The 27190-nt window shown below is 47.6% G+C and overlaps 1 protein-coding gene across 4 annotated transcripts in view; it reads right to left on the bottom strand.

Moving 5' to 3' along the window:
- robo1 (roundabout, axon guidance receptor, homolog 1 (Drosophila)) overlaps positions 1-27190 on the bottom strand; it is a 143278-nt gene that overhangs the window by 105373 nt on the left and 10715 nt on the right. For 2 of the 4 annotated variants that reach the window (XM_029843378.1, XM_029843380.1), the window contains exon 2: positions 24757-24879. In XM_029843378.1, coding sequence (XP_029699238.1) covers positions 24757-24847 — 91 coding nt within the window. In that variant the 5' untranslated portion in view covers positions 24848-24879. Of the gene's footprint in view, positions 1-3690; positions 3830-24756; positions 24880-27190 lie in introns of those variants that run through there. The other 2 variants (XM_029843375.1, XM_029843379.1) reach the window with 1 other exon arrangement.

Genomic DNA, 27190 nt, shown 5'->3' with positions numbered 1-27190 from the left:
CTGAAGAAACTGGGGTGAGAGACTTTTCTTAGGTGAGAAAATTAGGTCCCTGAAGAATTTAAAGTGCTGCGGCTTCATTTCCGATGATGAGAGCGTCGTCAACAACACGCAGCTTAAAAGCTAACGCTGAAATGATGACGGATCTGAGCTTTTATTGTGTCACAAGTCCACCTGCTTCTGAAACAAACATCTGAGAAAACCCTTTTAAAAACCCTTGAATCCTAAGGGGGGAGGCTTAAAATCCAACACACTGACCTGGAGACAGGTTGAAAAGGAACCTTCTCATGATGCTTTCATGCAAAGCCAAACAAACCGAAACTCCAGAATCAATCAGTCTCCCCCTCGGAGTGACGGTTTGTAGAGCTTTAATTCCAATATTGTGACGTCACTTGTTCAGGAGCAGCATTATTCACATTTAAGTCAACACAATCCTAACAAGCAGTACAAGCTAACAAGATGCCTGCTAAACCATCTGATCTGAAGTTTAGCAGAAAATCAAGCACATATAATTCATGTTCCTGCCTCATTTTCATGGCATCCTTCCTAATTCCCCACCTTAAACCAATGATCCCAGCTCAGGACACTGATACCCCACCTTATGCAGCAGAGTCAAAGAATGCTGGAGTCCCAACGATCCCTGTAACTCTGACAGGTCTAATCTGCAGTTTCCAGTCAGAAATAAGGATCAGTGTCAGTCATCCTGCGGCACAGCTTTGATCCTGCCCTACATGACAAGAGACACTTGTCGAATGTGTCACAGTCGCCCTAAAAAAGACAATTCAGGTGTAAAACATCGGAGGCAAGAGATCATTACTTTGTCAGGTGAAAAGACACCCGGCAGGACCGGTGTGTGTTCCCTACCCCAGGCAAGATTTAAGTCAAACTGGAGGATGAAGGCCAGTGACAGACACCAATGTCTGCTTGTACTGACAGGTTAAGCCTCTCCTTCCTCAGCAAGAATTCGCAAGAAAAAAGAAGAAGACAAAAAAACAATAATGTTCAAATGAGGAGTACAGCTGCTGAAAACGTGACCTGCACCAATTCTCCTGCTCGCTAATCCGTTCAAGTGCAGCTACATCGACACTTGACATCCTGCCAGCGGGCGTTTGGAGACCATGTTGATTATCTGTGGTGATAAAGTGTTTTTAGTGTTTAATTTTGCATTTTTCTAGACTCTTTTCACACCTAAATATCGTCACAACCCTCATCTTTAAACGTGTATTTACATGCTAATCGTTTACATGCTATTAGCATCATTATTGGCAGCTTCTCTCTTTGTCTGTTTGCTGTATATTTCTACTTGAGAATATAAATAATGCTAACATTACTCACTGAAAGACAATCAAATAACTGCTAGTTAAAGCAGGAATTTGTCACAGAATGTCAAAGCTAGCGGCTGAAAAGAAACAAGAAGTCGCTCATAAATCCTCACGAGGGTGAAAATGCCGGAAAGACAAGGTGAAACCCTTCACGCCTCCTGTCACTGCCCTACCGTCACACATTCACCTCATGAAATCAGCCAGATTTATTACTGACAGGTGAATTTGTGGAGCACAGCTTATCCGCAGGCTAACATGCGACAGTTCCGTATAGAATTACCAATAAACAGTAAACGCTGCACTATGGAAAGTAAAGATCTCAAGGCTAATGCTGCATTAGCTCTGAGATTAGCCTGGAGGTTGGATCCAGAAGTTTTCATTTACAGGTTTGGGGGAGGTTTGCAGCATTCTAGTCATGGAATAGCTAGCATAAACGGTGCGAGAAAGCAACATCTTTTTCTGCTTTTTGTACCTCATAACTCTTCATTTGTGCAGAGAGAGATCAATCGGGCTGGAAAGTCTCAGCAAAATGCGGAGGAGGAGGAGAGAGCTTTGATCATGAATATGTTATGCTCTCCTACGGAAGGAGATATCACTCGCAGTAACTCTTTTATCTGCAAAGCAAAAGTTCAGATGAACAATCGGGGTTTGGCTGTCTGAGGACGAATTAAAGATGTCGCTGCTGTCAGCTGCAGCTAGTTCTGATGACCCAGCTGGCTAATAACACAAACACCAGCTCCATCAGGGCTCCTTCATAAAAGAGGCTCCGTCTGGAAGGAACGCTGCATGAATTATACAGCCTGATGTCACTCTGAGAGATGACCGGTCCCCCCACTTTCACTTGCCTGGGAGACCGTCCCAGACATTGTGGAAGGCAGAGAAATGACATATCGGTGGACCCGGGGAGACACCTTGTCGCTAAGAATAGGAAACACAATGTTTTATTAATCAGACACGCACACCGAACAGCACACCCTGACGCACACCGAGGCTTTTTGTGTTTGTATGGTTGGTGTTGGGGCCAGGTGAGCGGAGATTGCGTGACTACAAGAGTTTCCAAAGTGCAGAATCAGAGTCAGAGAGAGCGGCGTATCAGAATCGGGGGCCAGATTATCTCTGCGAGTCACTGTGTTCTCCAGGGCCGCCAGACGGAACTTTTGTGCACAGCCTGCAGAACGGCGCATTCAGGAGATAAAGACTTTTACTGGGAATATCTTCACAATACACAGCAGAGCTCGCCGATGAGGCGGCTCTGTGTGCGCGATGCTGCGGAAAGATTAGGGAAAAGGAGGGACGTGACACCGACTGGAGGAGTTATTCCATTTTCTAAAACAAAAAAATGGGATTCTGATACTCTCCAACTTATATCAACCTCATCAGAATTCCGAAATGAAGATACCCCAATGCGGATAAGGGAGGGTGAAGCTGATTATAGGGAATGGTGCTACGAACACCTCGCTGGTTCACAGGGAGATGCTGCATGTTAGCTGTTAGCTACTAGCAGGTTAGCTGTTAGCTACTAGCTACACACGCAACATATGCACATGCGTGTTAATGGAACAAATCATGAGGGAAAAATTCAAACAGGCCTTTCTGTTACGTTGGTTAAGAGTGATACACCCCCGGTACTCCCCAGTACCCCCCCACCCCCCCCCAGACCAACTCCTGTCTCCTTGGGAGGCAAAGATGACCCGTTTGACGTCCACGTCCTCCCTCCACCGTCCCATCTCAGTCATTTAATCTTGGACTGGTATCAAGACAGCGATCTCCCTTTGACCTACGTGGTGGGACGCTCTGTGCACTTCATCACTCAGCGTCAGGCGGTGGTGGCACGCCAAACAATCCCATTAGCCCCCCCCCCAGGCCCGAGAGCTGGGAGCGCAGCCTCGTCCTGAATCTACTCGCTCGGCCCGGTGCGCCCGTGCTCTCGTCAGCATGTATAATGACCCATTTCGGATGCCTTTCCAGCTTTTTACTCCCAGGAAATAGCCTGCTCCATCGCTCTGAGTAGCCTTTTACAACTCAACGCTGATCAATTAATGAGTACAAATGAGACCTTGAGAGGATCCATGGAGGAATATTAGAGTGATGCTGAGCGAGAGAGGAGCCGCGGGAGGTGGGTAATAAACTGAACTGCAACTCACAGCAGATTCAGCAGCAGAGATCGCGTCTATATTGGTCCCGCTCACGGCGGCGCGGGCCAAGGCTGCCGGCCTCATATGGAGGATTTATTTCTCTCTCACACCCTGGAGCCGCCAGGAAATGAGCCGAGACCTCGAACAACAACCGGAGCAATCAGACAAGAGTGCAGTGTTTAGTGTTTCCTGGAGGGAGAAACTGGAGGAGGTTTTTAGGGGGGGTAGTTACTCACGGCTCCTGTCACCCTTCCACCTCCAGGTCCCCTTGTGCTTCCCCGGGCCGTCGGCCGGCGTGCTGGTGCCGCTCCGCACCTCCAGCAGCAGCAGCAGCAGCAGGGACATCCATCTGGACGGCATGCTTCCCTCTGACGCTCCGGCGCTGCAGCCCGGAGTCAGGGGTCCGAGGGGTCCGAGGGGCCCGCCGTCCCGAGCCGGGTCATAACTCGAGCAGCTGTGCCCAGAAATCCAAAACAACTACACATCCTCCTCCTCGGCTTCCCTCGGAGCGTTAGTCCCGGGCCACGACTCCCAGAACTCCAGGGAGGGGATCACACATTCACAGCCGACAGCCTGCCTCCTCCTGGAGTGTGGGGGGGGGGGAATTATCCTGATACAATCGCTCGGCAGACTGTAATTCCATCAGCGACCGGCCAGAAGAGGACAGCAGGACTTCTGGACCCTCACTCTGAAATATTGATCCGTTCAGCTTCTCCTCTCTCTTCCTCTGCTCCTCCTCTCATGCAGCTCTGCTGAAAAACCTCCAGTGGCGAGCAACAGCCCCCACCAGGAGACAGACGAGTCTCACGGCGTCCTCTGCTTTTGGGTCACAGTGTGGACGCCGCTGTGACGAATTCCTGACGTGACAGTGGGCAACTCTCTCCACCTGCACCGGGCTGTGAGGGAGCCAGAGCATGTGTCTGGCTCCTCTCTCTCCCCCCTTCTCTCTCCCCCCCCCCACTCTCTCTCTTTCTCCCTACCACTCAGCAGTGTTGATAAGAAAATAAATCACCAAAGAGTTCACCAAAGTGCAACCTTGACTGGAACGGGGCATCTGAGAGGCTGCCCGGGAGGGAGAGTCGGGGGGGGGGGGGGGGGAGACCAGCATGAGGAGCGTGAACGGCAATCTGGGAAAGTGCTGTGACTCTCACGCCCTCCTGTGCTAATCACACTCATTTCCTTCATGGATAATCACTCCTGCACCCCAACACCTCCACATCTGTGTTTCTGCAGCACCACGGTAAACAAACACTTTCCCCTTCAAGTTCAAGCCAACAGAATCAAAGCGGCCACAGCCCGAGTGCTCGGGGAGGGGGCAGGTGCCACGGTGAGGGGGCAGGTACCACGGGGAGGGGGCAGGTACCACGGTGAGGCCGCTTCAGCTTGTTTATGAGGGCGGCAGTAAATCTGTAATGGCTGCAAATTGGTACCTGCAGCCGTTTACAGATGATTTCCAGCTCTGAAACGAGCAGACGGAGGGATTCAGGTGAGTTTGGTCTCACACACAGAGGACGAAACCAGATATAACCAGATACAACCAGATACAACTAGAGATAACCAGATACAACCAGATATAACCAGAGATAACCAGATACAACCAGAGATAACCAGAGATAACCAGATACAACCAGAGATAACCAGAGATAACCAGAGATAACTAGATACAACCAGATATAACCAGATATAACCAGAGATAACCAGTTTTTTTGAAGGATTCTTTATCATTGTTAATCACATGATGTACTGCACTCTCTCTCTCTCTCACACACACACACACGCACACACACACACACACACACACACACGCAGAATCAAAGTCTATTTCTGGACAGAAACAGCGCAGCAGCTCTGGGTTTAGAGTTACGTGGTGCTTTCTTGTCCCTGCTCGTGCTGCCAGGATGCAGGTGACTGCAGGTTAATGTGAGAACCTGAACATGTCAGCACCCCCCCCCCCCCCCACACACACACACACCCCAGCCGCTCTCACAGCCTGAAAATGCCCTCTGTGAGGGTGAACTTGCTCAACGGATGCCCCCACTCCCGTATAACACCGGTCTTCTGTTCTTAAATTTGATTTAATAATTTAAAAGAAAAGAATCATAACTCATGCACTCCTGTAATTAATTATGCTACATTAGCCACTGATGGAAGTCTGATTCATCCTGCTCTCTAATGATGGGAATAATTAGCGCTGCTGTGAGGACGGGGCACACGAGACCCTTCCAGGACGTCCATCCAGCACTTTTATACCTGCTAAATGTCACTGCTAATGCCAGCTGCTGAAAGTCGTGGACAATTTAATGAAACTCCTCGGCAGGGACAGTAAATCGTCCGGCAAGGTAGACCAGGGGCGGCAAGAACAAGCTGCTCCAAGAGTCGCCGGTATCAGTCCAGGCTCCTGAGTGCAGCAGAATTATGGGTAATGATCGAGCTAGTTAGCTTGAAATGACTTATTTTTAATCCTCACGTGAGATCTTTTCATCTCACCGAGCCGAGGTGGCGAAATTATTGGTTTGAGACAAGAAGGAAGTTGAGGCTGAGAAACGGAGTTCTTTGGCAGTGTTTGAAGGGCGCCAGTGCCCCACGGCGCAGCCACAGGATCGCACAAACCCCACAATTAATCCGCTTCAAAGTGTGAGTATCATGTTCATGAAGCCCAACAGTTCAGCCAGCAAGAGGCAAAGATCGATGGGAAGGACAGAGACTTCCAGAAGGCACGACACCCATCCCGCCTGGTGTCAGATTCTGTTACTGGCAGATATATTTAGAGATATATTCATAAAGAATATGATGTAATGTTTAAAATGTAACAATCTCAACCTTTTAACTGGTTTATTTTGCCCCGTTGAGCCGCCGTTGAGGCCGAGGCAAACACAGAGCTCTAATTTATCATTTATTCAACAGGACCTCCCCGTGAAAGTGTGTGTTTGTGACTTTCCAACACAGCAAGTCCCAGTAATTTTGCTTTCAGCGGGTTTGATTAGAATTTTAATTATAGTGCTTTGGAGGAAAGCAGATGGAGCATAAATTAGCCATCGGGACCGAACAGACAGGGTTCGTGATGACAGATTTCCCAGCCTACATACCGGAGCAGCAGGCAATTCATATTTCATTATATCATAGTCTCTCAACCTGAGGAACGTCGAGAGGAATCAGAGGACCCGGCAACGCCGCTTGTGATACCGGCGCCGCCGCCTGAGTGGCGGGAAGCACGTCCACGCTCCCGCTGTTGATGACTGAATTATTCCCAGCGTGCAGAGAGTAAACACGGCCGTGGCCAATATTTACGACGTGTCCTGGTTCCAGCAGCACGTTCAATCACAAACCTGCGTCCCGCCCACGACCCTGGGCCTCCATCCGTCTTCAGGCGTACCAACACCCTCCGGTTGATAAGGGGGGGCGTGGTCGTGACCTGGCTGAAGGTTAATGCGCGCAGAGGAAGCTGTGCATCAATTACAAAGACATGGAAGGGTAGGAGATGCAAAGGCCGATGTACTAAATGTTTATTTCTCTACCTGTGGGTCTCGTGTGCTCTTTATTACTTGGTTGCCTGACCAGCGGACACACGGGGCTGAGCAACGCTCACCTCGCCTCCCTCCTCCCTCTGGCCCTGAGTCCTGGTTCCCTTCCCTTTAATGGCCAGTGTCAGCGCTCTCACCTTGCTGGGTGATTCCAGCCTGCAGCACTTTGGCCAACAGTCCGTTATTCTGACTGATTTACAGCTGTTGTTGCTGCAGAGCGAGCTGGACCATAACTGGTCCTCGGCGCTCAGTACCGGCCTTCTTTTATTACCTTCTTTTGGTTGCATATCAATTCAGCTCCTGTACATTAACGACATGCAAAAGAGACGTAAATGCACACATCTGGTGCAAAAGAAAAGCACTGTAATTCAGCCTTGGTGAGGTTTTAAGAAAACCCACGAGCAACAAAGGGGTTAACCGCCATCTTCCCGGCGTAAATGTGCCTCATTCACGATTATGACACTCATTACTGTTGATATGCGTCTATTAACGGCTTGTACATCTGACTCCATGTGTCTCCGTGTCAAAGACCATGTGTTCGCTGGGCTGTGATGAGATGTAGGTAAAACATCTGGTGTCACATAAAAGGTGCCACATCATTAAAACTAGAGCTGACAAACGTGGAGTGAAGCGCCCCTTAAGGTCAACCGCTGTAAAGAGCTCACTGCCCACTAGGGGGCAGTGCTCGTCTTAGGCGATATTAATGCAGAAAAGCAGCGACCCCTCCCGACAGAAACGCTGCAGGATGACCTGTCTGCACGTTTTATAGATTGGTAATTATGCTGATTATTCTCTAAAATAGGTTCATTTCCCCATTTAACAGGCACAGAAGAGAGAATTCATAATTACTTGGAAAGAAAAAATTCGAAAGCAGCAAATTAATCAAGAAACAACTGAAATGACTGCATCACCCAAAATGTCTCCCCCCATAGCCTTGGGAAGCAATTATAACTTGTGACAGATATTTTCTTCTATTTTCCTCTTGAATTCTGCATCCAACACTGCACAGCACCTATTTATGGGCTGGGAAGAAATCAACCATTCTCCCTAAACCCCAAAGGGCTCGAAATGATACCAACTATACTACAATTGCACAGGAATCAGTCCTTAAAATAAAAAAAAATAAAAAAGCTCTCTATGATGTTTAGTTAGCAGTAGTAGTAATATACCCTCTGGCCAGATGGTGGACCTCTCAGACAACAAACTAACTTGAATCGACTGGGGCAAGTCTCACTGCCTGCTTGTATTTGTGTAGATATACTCCAGGGAATATCATTATTACGCGTTTCCCAACATTATAGAATATTGGTTCATGAGCTGTAATATTGAGACTCAGAGAGAAAAGCTTGTGAGGAAGTCAAGACGCTTGAAAATTCTACATAACTGGCTTCTTACTACTGTTTTACTTGAATGTCTTTTACTTATTAAATTGTTTTCAGACGTTTAAAATTCGGAGCTGTTCCTTCATCTGCCAAAAGAGGGCAGTAGACCGTCGTCTAACTTTCCAAATGGAGTTTTTCCCCTTGGGATTATTACAGTGTCCATCATAAAGAGGGAAAAAGAAACTCTGATGGAGGCAGACATTAATTGTCATCATTCAAAATAGCCACTGATATACTGCTGACAAATGATTCCTTCCACAGCTCCATTCCACAATTTCTCCCACTGTTTCTCTTCTAACACCCCCCCCCCCCCCCAACACACACACACACACACACACACACACGCACACACTTGACAGATCAATAAGCTTTTAATCCCTTTAATACAAACTTGCTCCAGAATCACTCTCTTAATTGCAGAAAATAAACAGGGAAAGCATAACCACGTCTCCTCTCAGGGTAGATTCAGCTCAGTTACAGACGGAGGATTAAGTTGAAAAGTAAGCCCACGAGTTATTTTAAGGGGGGAGAAAGGAGGATGAAAGAGCCCAGCGAGCAGCACAAGGATGTCACGATAAATCCTGCGCGGCGAGTTAGCCAACACATGAGGAGAATAATCATATGGAGATGATGGCGGTGTCTGTGTGATTAATGTGCCCATTTTCTTTGCACAGCTTGGATAGTGTGCTTACTTGGCCCCATTAGTTAAAAAAAAAGAAGATCCACCAGTTTTTTTTTCTCAGTATTGCCATTCATCAGGCAGATATCAGCATAAAAAAGGTTTCCTCTCCTGCGCCATGCAGACACATCCTCGTGTCTCGTTTATGCTGCTTTTGATATGATCTGTGCGGCAGAATACCTGTGTCAGGTCTCTAGTTTGCAGGAGGACACACGCTCCTCTCCTGTGTTTGCTTCTACCTGCGGCGTAAAATTGGAGGCAGAATGAGAGGACATCTGAAGCACAGGGAGAGGATGCAGCCCGGGCTGGCCGCCTGGCAGGAAGAGGCCTGCCTTTGGCCTTTTTAGAGCGGTATGCAAATCCACTGTTAAATTTCATTTTTCTAATCCCTTTAATCAGAAGCGGGGGAATAAAGCCAGCTGGTAAAAACCCATGTTAAGATGTAATTAAGCATCTGATTGAATTTCACTGCATACCAATGTGTGTGCCAAAGAGAGTGCAGGAGGAGGGGAGGAGGAGATACACCAGGCTGAGCAGTGGGATTTGTGTGTGGGATTGGGGGGGGGCACAATGGGAGACCAGGAACTTGAATTTTCCTGTATGCTTGACTGCACGAGTGAGCAGTGATCAGTGGTACATTTTCCCGGACGACTCCTGTGCCAATTATATCCCTGCTGGTGCTGGAGCGTTTTCAACGGCTTGAATCTCAACATATGGGCTCAGAAATTGCAGGATGGAGTGCGATGCAGAGGAAGACGCGATAGCGCTGCCTGGCTGTTTTAGCTAATTCTGACTCAGATCTAGTCTTTCCCTTTCCTTTGCTTCGGATCGGTGGGGTCGACCCTCAGAGCGCCGGGGTCAGCGTCGACAGATACAGTGGATGCAGACGTGCTGCCACCCACCTGGGAACTGGCCAAACATGTAACCTCAATCCATGTCTATGAGAGAACACACACACACACACACACACGGACGCATAGATGAGCGGCGATAATGAAATTCATCCATTCTAAATGTGTTCACTCCCAGACAGAGACAATAAAAAGCTGCTCTGTGGAGAGTGGAGAGCTGTCACACCAGTTTAGGTGAGCTTGGCTATAGAAGAGATCCATTACTGAGGCCTTTCATCACCAAACATCACCCACTACCTGTGGGGCTCGGAGGCAGACCAGGAACGGGGGGATGGGGGGGGTTCCAGAGGAGGGGACGGCGCACAAAGGCAGGTGCCGGAGCCCGACAGGTCGTCACGCACGCGCCCTCCCGCCGTCCTCTCCCCGCCATCAGTCAGCAGCGCTCAGTTAGCGGCCAGGACACATCTGGTGAACAGGCCGCCTGCCGATGAACAGATTCAAAATTCTGACCCAAGCGGCCGTAAACACAATTTGCCTCATTAGCAGTCAGGGATTCCTGCTAAATTATGGTAATATTTGCTTGTCCCTGTTTGTTTTTTATTTGCTTTGCTTTTGATATAATGTGTGGAATTACCCGCAAAGCACACGAGGGCCACTAAAATGTGCTAATGTCGATGAAACACACATTCACTGATACCGATCTGGGTCTTATTTCACCCTGAAATGATTACGGGGACACAAATTAGGGGCTACATGCATTTGTTTGCATTTGAACTCCCAGACAAAGAACACAGGTAAGCGCAACCCTGGAGAAAGGTGATGTATCATCAAAGGCGAAGGCGCTATTGATTTTCCTCGCCCGTGTTTGCTCCGTTTGCCACGATTAAATATGGATTCGGTGCAACTGCAATCTTGACTTTGTCCTGAAATTGACCGGCTCTCTATAAAAGAGCTGCAGCGCTTTCAATAAAGCCCCGCGTCAAGAGAGAAACGGGCCCGACAAAGCCGAACACGTCGTGTTTGACTTGCCTCTCGGCCAGCACACATCAGAGCGGCGATGGCAGAGGGCGAGGAAGTCGAACTTACCGGGACGTGAGGTATGGATTTTCAATGTGACGTGCCAAAAATAGACGCCGCAATCATTAAAAGCATTTGCTGCTTTACGCGATCTATTTTATACGTTTGTTCGGTTAATTTAAGAAGCTTCCTGACCTTTTCCTTCAGAGTTTCAGAGCGAAAACTGTTGCTATGGCAATAAACATTTCACGTTGTTGAGAGACATGAAACAACAGGCTGAAAAGGCTGATTTAGCAGGAAAAAAAAGATGTGAATGGGCTTGGGCGCAGATATTTGTGGAAGCAAATAGACATTCTGTTGAAACATAAGCAGCATGAAGGGTGGGGACGGTGAAACGTGGACACTCATGCGCGCTCCTACACGTTCACAGGTGGAGTACATGGCCATAAAGGTGCCATATCCTTTCATTATCCTGCATCCCCTGACATTTCGGCACCAAGGAGAACTTCCAGATTAATCTTCAACCGCGCGTCTCCTCTTCCCTCCACACTCCGCCATCTAATGACAGTTTTATCATAACTTATTATAGCCGCCCCAAACCCGCGTCGGAATTATGCAAATGTGGCGCGTTTTGGTGCGGAAAACATCTCTGTGTTTTACTCAACGGTCGCTCAAGCGGGAATCTAATTCCCCTCGCCGGCAGCCTGCGCGAACGGGCTTGTTACCGTTTGAATAATGGTCTGTGCGGAAGGGTCGCCTGGCTGAAGGTTGAGAAAGAGAGGCCCACTTAGTTAGGTGGCGTCTTATCGGATTGTGCCCCCGCCTCATTCATTACCTTCCATCACTTCCCTCATTTGCGATAAGCAATAACATCACAGGATGATTTGCCTCCAACAGACACTGAAGCAACATCTCCCGGCTGGAATAGCTACCTCAAGATTGGGCATTTGTGCGGCCATATCTGAGGGTAATAAAGCTTCGTATTCACTCTAACTCACCCTATAGGCCCGGGGCGCGTCACAAGCCTGTCTTCTGACTTTGTCAGCCGTTTGTTTCCATCATTCTGATGCTTCATATTCTCATTTGTCCCGGTGTTTCTCCCCTGAGCTGTCTGGAGTCAGCGACAACCGACCTCAGCCACCCTATTTATTTAGGTAGTTTACTGTGGAGCCTCACAAACAGTCGGCCCGGTTTCCAATTACACCGAAATCTTTTGCCCGTGTCGACCTTGGGAAGCCCTTGTCTTGACTCGTGAAGCCTCTGACACCAGGAAGCTCTTGCACATTATCTCCTACGTGAGTGCACTTGAAGCAGGGTCTGGATCTTCGGGCTGGAATACGTCTCCTCTCACTTACCCTTTTATCCATCACACACTCGACTAAAACACGCAAAGTAGGTCGGGATCAAATTAAGTAAGCAGAATCCCAAGGTTCATTAAACTGGCATAACTTTGACATTTTGGACAGATTAGCAGGAGCGTGCGGAGCGCTCAATCACTCCCGCCGCCATGTGGTAAACTATTGCTGTGCACGTTTAACATCTTAATGGCATCCCACCTGATGGAATCCAATCCTTTCTAATTCCATACGTATCCCCTAACTGCACTTTCTTTGCGTTTAATCACCAGTAGGGGTGTGACTTGTCATATATTATCAGCGAGTCATGACATTATAAAGGTCACAGACTTATTTTAAAGTCACTCCTCACCTATACGACTTGGATTAAATCCACGGGCACAACTTCTCAGAAGTCTTTCTAGTTAACATGACATCACCTGCACGCATATAGCTATAGCTGACAATTAACCTTTGGGTTCACACTTTCAAAGATGCCCACACAATGTTTCTGTCTCAAGAGTCACATGACCTGCGATGGGGCACGGATACGAGTTGGGACAACAGACAGACTGACACAAGACAACCTGCCAGCCAGAGCGGCGGCGTGCCTGCAGGAGCTGGACGTGTGTTAAAGGGGCCGTTTTCCCCTCAGTCTGTCCAGTCAATTACTGCCAGACAGTTGTGGTTTGGCACAACAGCCGGGAGGCTGGGACAGATGGGCTGGTGCCGCCAGAGCTCACCGGTCCCCCCCCCCCCCAACTGCGCCTGTGCCTGTAGTGGTAGAGGCGTTGGTCCCAGATGGGTGGGAGGACAGCGTGGGCATTGAATTATGAGTGATGCAAAACCACTGGATAAGCATGTTAGCCGTGCAGGTGTGTGAGCAAGGAAAGGCTTTTTTTGCACGCCAGCAGAGCTGCATCCATCGTGTCCAGGCTCCCACGTGTTTGTTCTGGACCTTCATATAAAAATATGATAATAATGGAGGGTTCTACACGGAGAGCCTTTCAGATTTTCCTCGAGCATGTTTTTGGCTTGCTTAATACGTCTGCCATTTCCTGGTGTTCTTGTTCGCAAACAATAACAAAAAACAATGGCCTCTAGCCAATTTTTACACACACACAGACACACACAGACACGGATCTACCCTGCATATGTTCCATCCCTGAACCAGGAGGGTTTCTTATTCCGTAGGCATGTCTGTATATTTAGGTGAAGATAGCTGGAGTGCCTCTCCTTGGCTCTAGGTCAGGGGTTTTGTCCACCTGGGACTCTGTCTTCTGCAGGCTTCTCAGTGCGTTAATGGGGCACAGAGGGAAAAGAGGTTTCAGCTGAGACTATCCACCTCCTGTGGCAAGCTTAATTGGGTATAAAGAGACGTACCCCTCCTCGTGCCCTCCACCTTTGGATAAACTGGCTGATATGTTTAAATAAAGGGCTTGAGACAACGTGGTTTGTGGTTTAAAGCTAGCTTTGCCTTGATGTGAAGGACAACGCCTCAGTCTTTGTAGTCTGAAAACGTGCAGGTCCTGGTTCCCAGATGAGCCTTTTTTTTTTTCCAATGACCACGGCTTCGCATTCAGAGATCGGTCGGAGTATCTCCGGTTTCAAGGAGAAAACGGCCTTTACATTGATGAATGTGGCGGAATGTCACCACTCTCCCACCTCTCCCTATTCAGTCTTTGAGCAGATAAATCAGAGGCCAACGGGTGTGGAAGACCGGGACGCTTTCAATAAAATGCCCACAAAGGCGGACTGAACAACGACCCGTGAAAGGGCGGATAAATAACACCAAATTTGCGGTTCAATAGCATCGAACACAAACATCTTTTTCCGCAGTTTCTTCAGCAGTTGTCAGAGACAGATTGTCAGGTTGTGGGAGCTGCCGTGGAGTGGAGAGAATCGTTAATGGGTGCTAATACGCTAAAAGCCATGCAGGCTTTTATAGGTGATGGATTGCTGCTGCTATTTTAGTCTGCGTGACAATTTCAGTCTGGCCGGACCATTGGTCGGGCAGAAGCTTTGATGGCAGGTAAAAAGGTCTGGTTTCAAATCACTATATATCGTAAAGAAGCAGAAATAAATCTTAACACAGACTTTTGGAAGAATGGGAACTGGCTGAACAGTTTAATTTCATGCATTCTGACTAAACTGGCATTTGTTTGACGTATTTGTAGGAACACAGCAGCATGTGGCTGTTAGAGGGAGCTGATTAGCTTTGTGCTATATGGTCCATCGCCTTTCTATTGTGTCAATGCTGCTCTGCAGTGAGGGACGGAAACCCTCAAATTTCAGCAATCAGGAGAAACTGTGACACCAATACTGCCCACCTAATGTACATCTGTTCTATATTAACAGTGGTACCAATTAAAGCCACGACATTCCCCAGTTTAACCACAGCACTGAAGGTCATGAACCTGGAAACATGTCACATACGTGAAGATGAGTGTCATGTCGAAATAGTCTGAAATCGAATCAAACCAAAGTCAATTTCCATAGTGCTGATGTGTTGGCGGTGATGGGCTGCAGCCTGATGTCAGACGCGCTGAAGGCGCATCAAAGGGGAGTAACACTTATGTCCTGGAATGCTGTGTCAGCTGCCGCGCTATTGATTTTCTGCCTTCTTTTGAGGATTCCGCTTCCACCTTTGTTGCGGAAAAAAACAACCAAATCTGAAAAAAATCAGACTTCTAAATGAGCAGCGGACGCTCAGATGTGACACGATGACACAGTGACCTTGACGTAACCCTGCAGGTCCCGCCTGTAGCCATCAACGCTGACCGTTGGCGCGTGGAGCTCTTAAGCCCTGACATGCTCCCGTCTCTAATGACCATCTATGTGCTTTTAAATAGATAAAACGCAGCGGGGTCCAGTCACAGCCTTCCTTTCAAAAATGGCAGGGAAATATCTCCATCGATTTAAATGGCGACTATAAAATTAAAAGACAAGTGCTAAACGTGTCATTAAAGGCCTCATTAAAGTCAGTAATCGCTAAGATGGATTCATTTTGCGCTGTTAAAAAGAGAGAGTCCTGCTATTCATTATTGTTACTGTCCCAGGCCACCTGAGAGCTGCACGAGATATCTGAAGAGAGGCCCAACAGTGGGGGAAAAAAGATCGGAAAATGTAGAAGTTATAGGTTTATTGATCAATAATGGATTCTTTCTAGTGAAGTTAAAGGAACGGCACATAGATTTTCCCTTTTGCTGCGTTTTCATGAGATAATTATGTAACTATTGATCCAGGTTCCCCTCCACAGGTGCCTTCCAATGTCCTTTCAGTACCCCAAATAAAAAAAAAATTGTTTCCTGTTGGGACAAACTACACAAATATTAACCACACCTCAATGGCTGGATGCACAGTGGTTGTAGCATCACTTCACAGCAAAATCAGTCCTGACTGTTAAACATGAAGCAGCACAAAGACACGGTTCTGTCATATTTCTAATCAGTGTACCAGGTAAAGAGGAACCCGACCTCCATTAATCGCACTCATCATCAAACACAGCTCTGATCGAGTGATTAGAAGAGTGCTTTATGGGTAAAAGCTGCATGCTCTTCCGCCACCTCTCCTCCTGTAACCCCAGGTGTCCAGAATGGAAAGGTGGAGAACAAGCAAAGCATACTCTGAATGTTAGGGAGCTGACAGCAAGATTAATGAGCCCACGCATAAAGCCTTGAGTGGCACAGGCTTTTGATAAGGAGCCCCGGAAGCCTCTGAAAGCAGGGCCGCAATATAAATAAATCAGTCTTTCAGATATCAATTAATGAGGGGTCAAATGACACCGTCCCGCTTCATCCTGACTATCTTTTACTGTACTATCAACAAGAATAGAGAGCTGTCAAGAGCTGAAGGGCAGAGATCTGCTGTTTGTGTTGGCTGAGAGGGGAGGAACGCGTCAAATTGTGGAGATGTGTGACAGTTTGGAAGCTGAGCAGGGGTATACGGACCGGCTGCAGGCCTCTCCAGCGCCGCTCTTCGTGTGGAAATGAGAAGTAATGAAGTCAAAACCATCAACTCTTTGCCTCTCCGCATTGTAATAGGGCTAAAGGGCAGCGGAGGTAATTAATTTCAGTCACCACGTGTTATAGAAGGGCACCGAGGTGATGTGGGAGGAATCACTGCATTCAACTGACCCCAAAAATGCTCCACAAATGATATCTGCTCTCGTTAGTAACTGAAAATGACATCAGCCCGTAGCCATGCAGATGCATATAATTGGGTGTCTCTTTCTTACTTTTTGTGGGGTCACAGACAGGCTGCTGGAGCCTTTCCCGGCTGCATATGGGTGAAGGCAGCGTACACCCCTGAATGAGCCGCCAGATCAGTCCCCTATTTTCATTGGGGGGGATGGGGGGGGGTTCGGCACTTCTGTGTTTTTGTCTGCACCGGGGTTTGAACCAGAAACCCTCCAGTGTAGAAACACATAGATTTGTTTTTGACATTTACGCATCTAAATACAGATACCCACCAGCAGGAGGGAGGCCTATAAACCGGTCAGAAATCAAGTGTGACTAACGCTGATGTCCCAGCAATAAAATGGCCGTGAAGGATGTATCAATATATCAGCTGGCGGGGGCGCCGTAACCTTCAAGCTACGCCTCGTGTCGTGAAACCCGCGGAGCTGAAAACCAGTGGAATGTGACCCAGCTGCACGTGACCACCAAAGCCTGAAGGTGTGACACTCAATAAAATGGCAAGATGGTGAGCAGTTCTGTGCTTCCTGGCCCTGAGTGGCAGGAACCTGACGGGAATAGGAGGTAGGGGTCACCCATATGGACTGAAGAGTGCTTTAAGCCACCTAAAACAAGTTAAAGCCCCCCCACCAGGCTCAGTGTCATCATCAAGCTGTCCATGCTAACAAAGGTGCACTGAAGACAGGCATGCGTGACCTTTTCCTTCATTGTTATGGCCCACATGTGTTTAACCTCCCCCCCTTTGGCCCCTGGCATAGGTCCACTCATCCAGGCAATCACATGACAGAGGCCGACGTCCTCCCAGCATCCTTGAGAGCCCGCAGCGGGCACGCCGCCAGTGAGCGATCGCCGGCCCGTTCCCTCCCGTCAGCACTTTTGCTCATTCAGCTCGTCATCCGTGCTCGGCGGTAATAAAACCAATGTCATCCGGCCCCTCGTGAAGTTCGCGCGGAGAGATAAGGGAAGAAAATGCGCTGCCGGCTTTTTGCTCCACATTAATTCCCCATCGCCTTTGTGTACGGCGCTCTCCGGCGTGCACTCGCCGCTCTCTTTAATTTCAACCTTCATTAGCAAAATTTGCCACTTTAAAGTCATTTGTCGCAGGCGACGCGTACAGTACCTGTGTGTTCAGAGACGGGAATAACGGATGAGGCGGGAGCAACGGGAGCACTCCGTTCGTTAATTAAAGCGGCGGTTGGTTGCTGTAAACATTAGGGAAATTGGGCTGTAAATCAGATGTATTACCTGGACAAGATGTGGGAATTCTGTCAGGGGAAATCTGCGAGCGCGCAACAACCTGCAAACTGCTGCAAAGAGCAACTGGTCCGTCTACCTCACACAGTCCAGAGAACCTGACGATGTCACGCCTGCTCCTCACTTGTGTCACGTTTCAATTTTCCTGTGTGTATGACATTCCATCAAAACGGGCGGATAGTCTCGAAATGCGCTGGCATCTCCCAGAGTCCCTGAACATTCCTTATCCAAATCATTAGATCTGCAATGGAGACTGCCGGCACCGAGCTGAGGGGGTCTGCCGGTGCCAGCGAGACAACAGCATTATCAGATAAGAAAAACTAATAATATGGCAGCATTTCATTTCCTAAACACACAATAGGTGCAGGGGTTTGACTTCCTATTCACAGGTCCAAGGTGCCAGAGCGGTTATCGCCTTTTTCTAAATGGAACGCTACACTGGGACCACACAGGCACGCTCTGGCTGGGATGTCGGTGCTCAGACAGGAGACGCCGGATAATTTAGTGAGTAAATGTTTAAATAGTGCATATGAACAGGTAATTACACACCTGCTGTTGCTAGCTTTAAAGAAACCTTTAGATTCTGTCTGTTCCCACCGTGACTGCTTCTGCTTTACCGTCTCCATTAATATTTCATGACACAAACATACGTGCACGCACACAAATACACACACACCTCAGTGCTAGCAAGCATCTGAAAACAGGCCGCCTAAAAGCGCGAGTGCAATTGCACGAACGAGTCGACGCCGCGCTATGGAAACGTGCGAACAAATCTGGATCAGAAGAGAATTCACTGATCTTCACGCAGATGTTTAGGATAGAGCCACGTTTAGAAAGTTAGCTACTTTCCTGCTAACAGGAAGCGGAGCGGTTGGTTGGGATTCAGTGGCTCGGCAGCGGGTTGTTTCCTTATTTTGCCGGCGTTTAAAAGCACAGGTGAGTTCTTAAAACTGTGTTTTGAATGAAGGCCAGTGAAAGCAGCACTCAGCCACAATCCATCTGAAGCACTTGTCAGTAGAAGTGGAGTTGAAAACAACTGCAGGAGGTGCTTCAATTTGAGTGAATCAAAACAAACACTGTTCAACATTATGGGGCTACTTTGTGGATTTTTGGACAAGCTGCTCGTGTCCATCTTTAATGGTGGACACGTTGTCATCCTATCGCATCTTTCACTTGGGTTTAGATTAATTCCCGTTAGAAATTAACTGTAGACCTCCACAAAGAAATGCAAAACAGGAAAAAGTGAGGCAGTCACGTGTGGTCCCAGATCTGGATCGTCCAGGCTTTGAAATAAATAAATAAATCATCAATTGTCCACGTGTCAGTGCCTCCGTGTCTCATGGCAGCAGGAGCCAAAGTGATGGACACAAAAGGCGGTTTGGGTATTAATTCAGCACTGGTGTCGTCGTTCTGGATCCTTTCACATGCAAAACAGCCGATGGGCAGAGGGGGGACGCTGACAATTACAGCCTCACATTGAGTTACCATAGGAGACCGCACTTCAGGCTGATTGACAAATGAAAAGAGTCGAAATGGCTTCCATTTAAAAGAGAAGGCACTTACCAGAATAGAAGGATCATCTCCAGTATCTTTTCTCAAATGGGAAATGGGGAAAGATGAGTGTGCATGGCAAATTGAGCTCACAATTCAGTACTTTGACAAAGACCGTTTAGGCCACAGGCACACAATACCCGGCGGGACCGCGGCAGCTTTAAAGCTGGGAATCAATGAAGCCTGGAGCCAGAGCGTCCGTGATCTGCCGGGATTTGCATCCAACTGTTCGTTTCCATCTATCTGAAAAACTTTTCAGACTGCGTTAACTAATCCACTCCTGCGAACGAGGGATTTGCACAAACATGTGAGTTTAGCCAAAACCGCCTTGTTCACAGAGGGGAAAACCAACAACGCTGGAAAGCTTTGTCCTGCAATCTCTCCACGAGACAAACAGGAGCGCTAATTGCGCTGCCAGGCACGCACGGGGATGGATTTCCAATCACGGATGTTTGTTAGTTATTCACGATTACACGACTCGCTACAAAATCCAAAAAGGCCATGAAAACAGATGCCTTTTGGCCACCCAATTATGTAGGAAACCGGAGTTTCTGTGTGTGGACTGACAATGTGGCTTCGATTACCTTCCCCTTAAGCTACAAATTACCCCATTTAAACATGATGGGAAGCGTTGGACAGTCGTCAGGAGGAATAAAAGAAGAAAAAGTGCGCAATTGGTGATTCGGCTGTGAAATGAAGTGAAGAAGAAAATAAGGGAAAACGCTGATTTTCCCCTCCTCTCTTCTCGCCGTTCCTCCCTCCCTTTCAACCGATAGCCATCACTTTTATATCACATCACTAAAATTAAAGCACAACATGAGGCCCGGGTATAAATAGCAGGAGTCTGCGGAGCACAAACAGCTGTGGGGCCGTCGTGGGGGCTGCTGTCGGTGCACAAACAGGTTCTTTAATGGAGAGCAGGGATGTGAGGAGAAATTCATTTGTGGGATGACACCCTCCCCGTGGCCCCCGCAGCACAAATCCTGCGGGAGGGACGCGACGGCTCGGGAGATGCGGCTGCCGCGGCGGGAACTGTGTGGCTGCATCTGTTTGCAGCTGGGAATGAGGGGAAAAGATGCAGAGGTGCCCCTGTCAGGTCTCTGTGGAAATCAATAAATTAGGCTGAATGCACGGCAGACACACACACACACACACACACACACACACACACACACACACGGGGAGAATCAAGGTGGACTCTGACAGAGAGGCGTGCAGGGATATATACAAGGAGGTCCTCTAAATCTGTTGTCAACTCCCACAGTGCCTTGCAAATTGTGTACAAGAGCCTTTTCGTATCTACAGGTTCCTTCATTGTTGTCTTTTAATGTAACTTTTTTATTAAAAATAAAAATCCAACTCGCAATACGGGCACGTTTGCCTTGAAACACGCTTAGTTCATGCACTAATTTTGGTCTACATCCAAGGGGCTCAGTGTGGCGCCACAGTGGCTTTATGCTAAATCTGAAGGTACAGAGGAACAAAGTAGCCCGTCTGAGCTCAGCAGATCCTTTTCTGTAGCCTGAGAGCAAAATATGGAGATAAATAAATAAATAAATAAACAGTGCTGTGTACAAAGCAAACAGCCCCGTGCCAAAAAAAAACCCCAAAAAATGGGAAAAAGAATTAGAATTAGAAAAAAAAATGGTGGACGAGAAATAAAATCAAATGTCCAAACCTCCTGGAGCAGATGTTTCATCATTAAATGGCGGCCCGAGGGCACGCCGCATGTGATGATGAGACGCCAAATGGAGCCCGGCTCTGTAATTAAATGGTGGCTGGATGCACGGAGCGTCAGGGAGATGATAACCGCTGGGATTGGTGCCTCCAGGACACGCCGATATTGTCAGCTGCTTTCCAACAACAACACCTCCAATCTGCGAGGGAGGTGGCGTCGCAGAGATCAAACTGTTTTACATCAGAATCACTATAGCGACGTACAGTTTTTTAAAAAAAGGTAGGGAGAATTGAATGAACGGACATAATTTCTGTAAAAGTGTCTTTGTTAAAGAGATAAATAGAATTACAGCCTAGCACAGATGTTGCAGCAACACACACAGAAGCCGGACGAGGTTAGCTTGTGGCTATATTGGTAATAATCGCTGACACAGTTACAAACTGAGCATCTAGTATCATTATTATTCTGGGAGGCTGCAGCAGAGGTAACAGGGTAAAGCCCTCATTTAGGATTCAAACCCCCGACCTTGATTCAGATGATGTAAATTCAGGTTCAGGAAGGAAAACCTGCCACAAAAACCTACATGACTGCAACATACGAAAGACAGTAGATCCCCCGCAGGTATTCGCAGGAACGAACACACAGTCGCATGAGCTCGGAGGGACGTCGGGAAGCCGCCTCGTTTGTCAAAACCTTTTAATAAGTTTTAATGGAGTGACGGCAAATTGCAGGAAATGAATCAGCTGCGAGTGTGGGATGATGAAATGTCATTCGATTCATTAAGGTCAAAACTTCCAGTTTCACCTTAAGCACATTTTCAGAAGCACCCGCTTTGGCATGCATGCGAAAAATGCTTTGCTTTGTTTTTTTTAATGCTTTTTATGTTCTATTATGACTTTTTCCCCATTTCGAGAGAAAGCTTTTCGCTGCCCTTTGCCAAGCCCGAACGGCTGCCAGTCAGGTTTCGGATTCTGTTGATGGGAACAATCGTCCCTGAAAAATGGCCGCGTCTTCATGGGCGCGGGCGAGCTATGCCAAAGCAAAGGGTTTCATTTTTCTGACTTTAGCTCCAAATTAGATCAGGCATCAGGGACGACCTTCAGGTATCAGCCAATATGCTGACGATGGGATGCATCTGAGGAAAAAAGGGGCCAGCGATCAAGATTTATGGAGTGCGGCTGCACGCGCCAGGAGTGAAGCGTGTCTCATCAACGGGGAAATGAAATGTCAAATTAGTTTGTTTTTGAGCGTCCGTGTGTGTGTTAGCTCATCTGCAAGAACCCTCTGAAGGGAGTGTGTGTAGCTCGCTAACATGGTAGCAGGACAACAGAACCAGACCCATTTCCCCCAAGCTCTAACTTGTAAAATATTCTTTTGTTCTTTGTGTTGCGTAGAGTCAGAACTCATGGATAGAATCATGAAAAGAACAGTTCATCCATAAAAGACCTCCAGAAAGGTCTTTATCGTGACACATAAATTGAATTTCCTCTTGCAGCGCAATTAGTCTTTGCCTACCAGGCCTCAAACTGGACCAACTCAGCCTGAAATAGATGAGGTATCTGTTGCACGGAGGCCAGAGGGGCGTTAGGGGAAATGAGTGATACGAGAAGTTGGTTCACTGGGTAAATTACTGCGCGCACGCACTCACTTTGTCATCGTTAGAGAGGCTGCATAAAGGAGGTTTAATATAATGCACATATGGCATGCTTAGCTGAGCAGACGGCAGCTAAAAAGGAAAGATGAAATCAATAAACATGTGCGCAAAAATGAAAAGCAGCCACTTTGGCTGCATGTTTTTGTGCACAACGCTAAAGGTCAATCATAGCGACAGGCTGGCTAATGCTATCGGCTACGGAAGCGAGACACAAGCTAACAGTCCACTTTGCGGTGTTAAATATGATGAATGAGCACAGTTTAGAGGAGTTTTATTCCCCTCTGTTTTCCATTTTATCAACAACACACACGGCACGAGCGAATGCACGAGGTTCAACAAAGATAGCTAGCACTCCTCAAGCACGTGACGGTGATGGGTGAATCTCAGCTGGTGGATCAGGTGGATCGTGACTTCAGAATTATCATTTTGATTAAAACCACCCAGGATTCACGCGAGTGACATGATACATAATTGATGAGGAAATTAATGATTCCATTCTCTGCAGAAGAAATTATCTGTTTCATACAAATCCTGGTGGTTTATTTCCATTATTACTTCTAATTAAAACTGAGTGTTAAAATGTTAAAGAACTTTACATAAATGCAGAGTTTGCTTCCATGGGGTGCAAGAGTGACGTAGCTCATCCTGATTAGACAAGATTAGATAATTAGATGCTCATTAAGGCTGTCTGAAAGCATTTATTTCAAAAGCCATTGGCATGGCACCAAGGTTTATTTATCTTCCCACCAGGCAACAGTGATTGTCAATCTCCGTGTTTTACAGCCAGACTAATGAAAATTTGTTTTGAATCATCTTTATTTGCTGGATTATTTTTGGCTTTTGAATCTAAGAATGTGCATCATATTCTCAACACTTCGATAAAAATACTCACAGCGCCACTGTTTCCGTTTCCTGCTGACACATTCACGAATTTGACGCCTCTGTCCTGCCACCTCTCTTTCTGGCAGAGTGTTCTTTACCCTTTTCCATTTTCACAGTCAAGATAAGGCGTTTTATTTTGAAAATGTGAAGCTCTTCACTTCTGAGAAGAAGCTTGCTGCTTATTCTCAGGGACCGCAGGGAACTACAGAGTCCGCTGAGGCTCGACACCTTCCTTCAGGTCCAAGTAGCTTAAATGGGATCTGTTTTTAAATCTTTACCGCAGTCCTGCGGGTATCACCTCGTATCTTATTAGCACTAAAGCAGAAATATGGCGTCCGTGTTAATCACAGCCAATTTCAGTCCTAACAATGAGAGTAGATCTGAAGCTCTGGTGGTGGAGGTCTCATCGGTGCGCTCACGTGTTCCGGGCACAGAAGCACACGCGCGGCTCTCTGCTTGACAAGTAAATTGCTTCTTAGATTGTGCCGCAGAAAGAAAACACGAGGAGAAAGCAGATGCCGGCCTGGTTAGAGGAAATGAATGAGAGGCGAAAGGCGAGCGAATGAAGCGGAGGAGCCCAAATAAGTAGATATCAGAGAGCAGCGAGTGTGAAATGCTCTTTAGAGCGGGGTGGCGCCGGCCTGTCATGTCGTCTGATAAGAACCTGGTGGGGAAGGAGCAGAAGCGACGCGCTGTGACAGAGACGACGGCCAGGAAGGGCGACAAGTTCGAAAGCTGCGGGCTCATTTTCTAATACGAGAGCTGGGCTGCAGACGTTTCGGCTTAAATCATCTTCAAATTGTGATTATTTCAACATCCTGAACATCTGTTTGATATGTTAAGATGCGGAGGGTGTGTGTGTGTGTGGGGGGGGGATTCATTGCTGTATTTGTTTTAACTGGCTGCCCATGTTTGGTTGATCTTGAAACGGGATTTGAAACCATCCTGAAAAGCAGCAGGTTTAATTCAAGCTGCTAAACAAACACCTTCTTTTTAGCTTTTTGCAAGCTGATACAAGCAACAGCTGTCCTTAAATATCATTCATATCCCAGGTGAATTGAAGAATCCTCGGAAGTTACACTCGTTTCCCTGCTGCAATGTCGCCAGTCGGGTCTCCAATCAAAAGGTGCTGCTGCTCAAACATAAAATGTTTCATTTCTCCACCACGAGAGACGTCAAGCTCCTAATAGTCAGACAGTTCTGCAGACTGATGGATGAACAAAGCAGGCGAGGGAACCAGACCGTGAAGTTATTGTTGAGGATGAGGAAACGGACCAGTAAAGATGAATAGGGAGCGTCCTACCTGGAATTAAAGGTACCTCTTGGGCCTGAACCAGCCTGAGCAGAGCCATGATGAGGAGGGGTGTGGCCCCTGATCGCACATCGGCCATCATGGCTCACTGTCCCGGCATCACTGGGAGTCAATCTGAGAAGAAAGGTGGTAAAAAAAAACATTAGGGTTGATTGGATTACGGGAATAACCCTCGTCAATGAAGCTCCAAAGAAGAAGGAAACAGATTTTCAACCAGGAATATCGTGCGGATTACTGAGAAGTCAGACAGGAGGCATAAACAACCCCCACAACATCGTGACCATCAGAAATAAAACCTCTTGTTTTGTTAGATGGGTATCGCGAGAACACACACACATACACACACACACACAGACACACACACACGCCACATTCTTCCGTGTCAAACTGATTTCAGGCAGCCGAGACAAAAGTGAAAGTTTACCAGCGCGTGCGCTGACATCACCTGTGTGACGGGGAGCGTCTGTGCGACGGAAATATATCAGAGATCTTCAGATCAGACCTGCTCACCCTTGTTGATTACACCCAGCAGAGCAGGGAGCCTCAGCTGCTCCCCTGCCCGCTCTTTCTCCTCATCTCCCGCTCCCCCAACGCCCCTAATCTCCTCTTTAAGCTACTTTTTTAGGCATGAAACACTCCCCCAACTGGATCTGCCTCCATCTTAAGCATGATGGACTTGTTTTAGTGTGCTCGCCGGGCCGTCGGTCCTTGCATCTCTCATGAGCGCCTCATACGTGCGCGCTTGGCAGATGCGTCACTCTTCATCTACTGGAGCGCTCACCTGTATGCACTCAGCGGGGAAGCAGCGGGATTCTTTGACTGAGGGGGAGCTTTTGTGCACTGTAGTGTTGTAACCTAAGGAGAATGTATGCGACGAGGAACAGATAGAAAAGCTGGGGGAACGTGCGGCTGAACTAACCTGTTACTCCTCCAAACAGGCATCCACGTGGCTGTCAGGGGGTAAGAAAGGCCCGGTGTGGGGTTGAAGACAAGATCACCTCTCGAATGATAGAAGAGATGTAATTATAGTTGCCTTTAACTGTTACTACGGTCGAAATGCTCTTTACTAGAGGTATTGGCAGAACAAAGGCTTGAGTTGTCACGGTGGAGGAACCAGTCAGAGAACACAGAGGAGCTCTGCACACAGGACCGCAGGAGCGTCAACTGCCCGGACAGTGGGGGGCACGTTAAACTTTTGCATTTTCCACTCCCTCATCCAGTATCTGCTGACGGCCTCACTAAAAACCCGCCTGCACACGTCAGCACAGAAGTTTGCCGGCGACTGTCAGCATTTTAATTTCAGACTTACGGGACGGGAAGATAATGACTGCAGAATCAAGATGCTTCCAGATGGAGACCAGCGCCCAGAGTGGCTGCTGATTCATGCAGCCCATCAGAGGAACGCCACAGTCGCCATTTTGTGCATTAATCAAATAATATTAATTTTTTTCTATTTTTAGTGAGCATAAATCCCATTTTATAATGAGGGGAAAATCCAAACGTCACCTCTCCCTGGTGAACAAGTGGATTTACTTTGGTCTTAATTAAAAAGGGAAAATGCTGACTTTAAACAACTGGCCACACACAACCAAGATCTGTGTCCCCTTCTTGTCCCAGGAAATTTAATGTCTTGTAACAAAGACATTGGGCTCCTATTTGCTGCTTTTGGCTGGAAGTGTCTTCTTTATCTGCCATCCTTTCTTCCTTCTCTCTCTCTCTCTCTCTCTCTCACACACACACACACACACACACACACACACACACACACGCACGCACACACACACTTTCTGTAATAGCCTTGCGGGTGAAAGAAGCCACCTACTCGCTCCAGTAAGCCCTCCCCCACCACCACCACCATCCATTCTTATCTCCAGGTACTTGCCGAACACACTCACTGATTTTTAAAGGAACTTTGAGAAAAGCCCCCCCCCCAAGAGGAGAACATTAGAAGAGAATATTATCATCATTCCTCCGCAAGCTCTGAATTAGAGGTTTATAGGAACATCTGCCTCTTTTGTGCTCAGTAGCATCGAGGCACCACAGCCACCTGCCTTGACCACGGGAACCTGCACCGTAGCGAGATCCTGGAAGCCGCGAAAGACTCCATTTTTCTTGATAATTGTGTCAGATAACCACACTGCATCTTTCTCTCACAGGCAATCTGATAAATACCCAATTACCAGTCAGAGGCTGACTGTGACAAGCGGCCACCAGAGGTCCGGACGGCCAATGTAGAGAACGGAGGCGGCCTCAATGCGGGAACAAGCGGCGGGTGACTGAAAGCGTGATTCAACTCGTCACCCGGTTCCATTTGATTAATGAATGGAAGGATAAGGAGGTACAGGAAGATTGATTCGAGTGTCTTCTTTTGAAGCAACAAACACATAGGATGATGCATCAAAGTCGAATCAATTCTCATTCTTCT

This window comes from Takifugu rubripes, chromosome 11 (genome assembly GCF_901000725.2).
Source record: "Takifugu rubripes chromosome 11, fTakRub1.2, whole genome shotgun sequence".
In the NCBI taxonomy this organism is placed as follows: domain Eukaryota; kingdom Metazoa; phylum Chordata; class Actinopteri; order Tetraodontiformes; family Tetraodontidae; genus Takifugu; species Takifugu rubripes.
The sequence above is the reverse complement of the archived record's forward strand: the minus strand, read 5'-3'. Positions and strand labels throughout refer to the sequence as shown.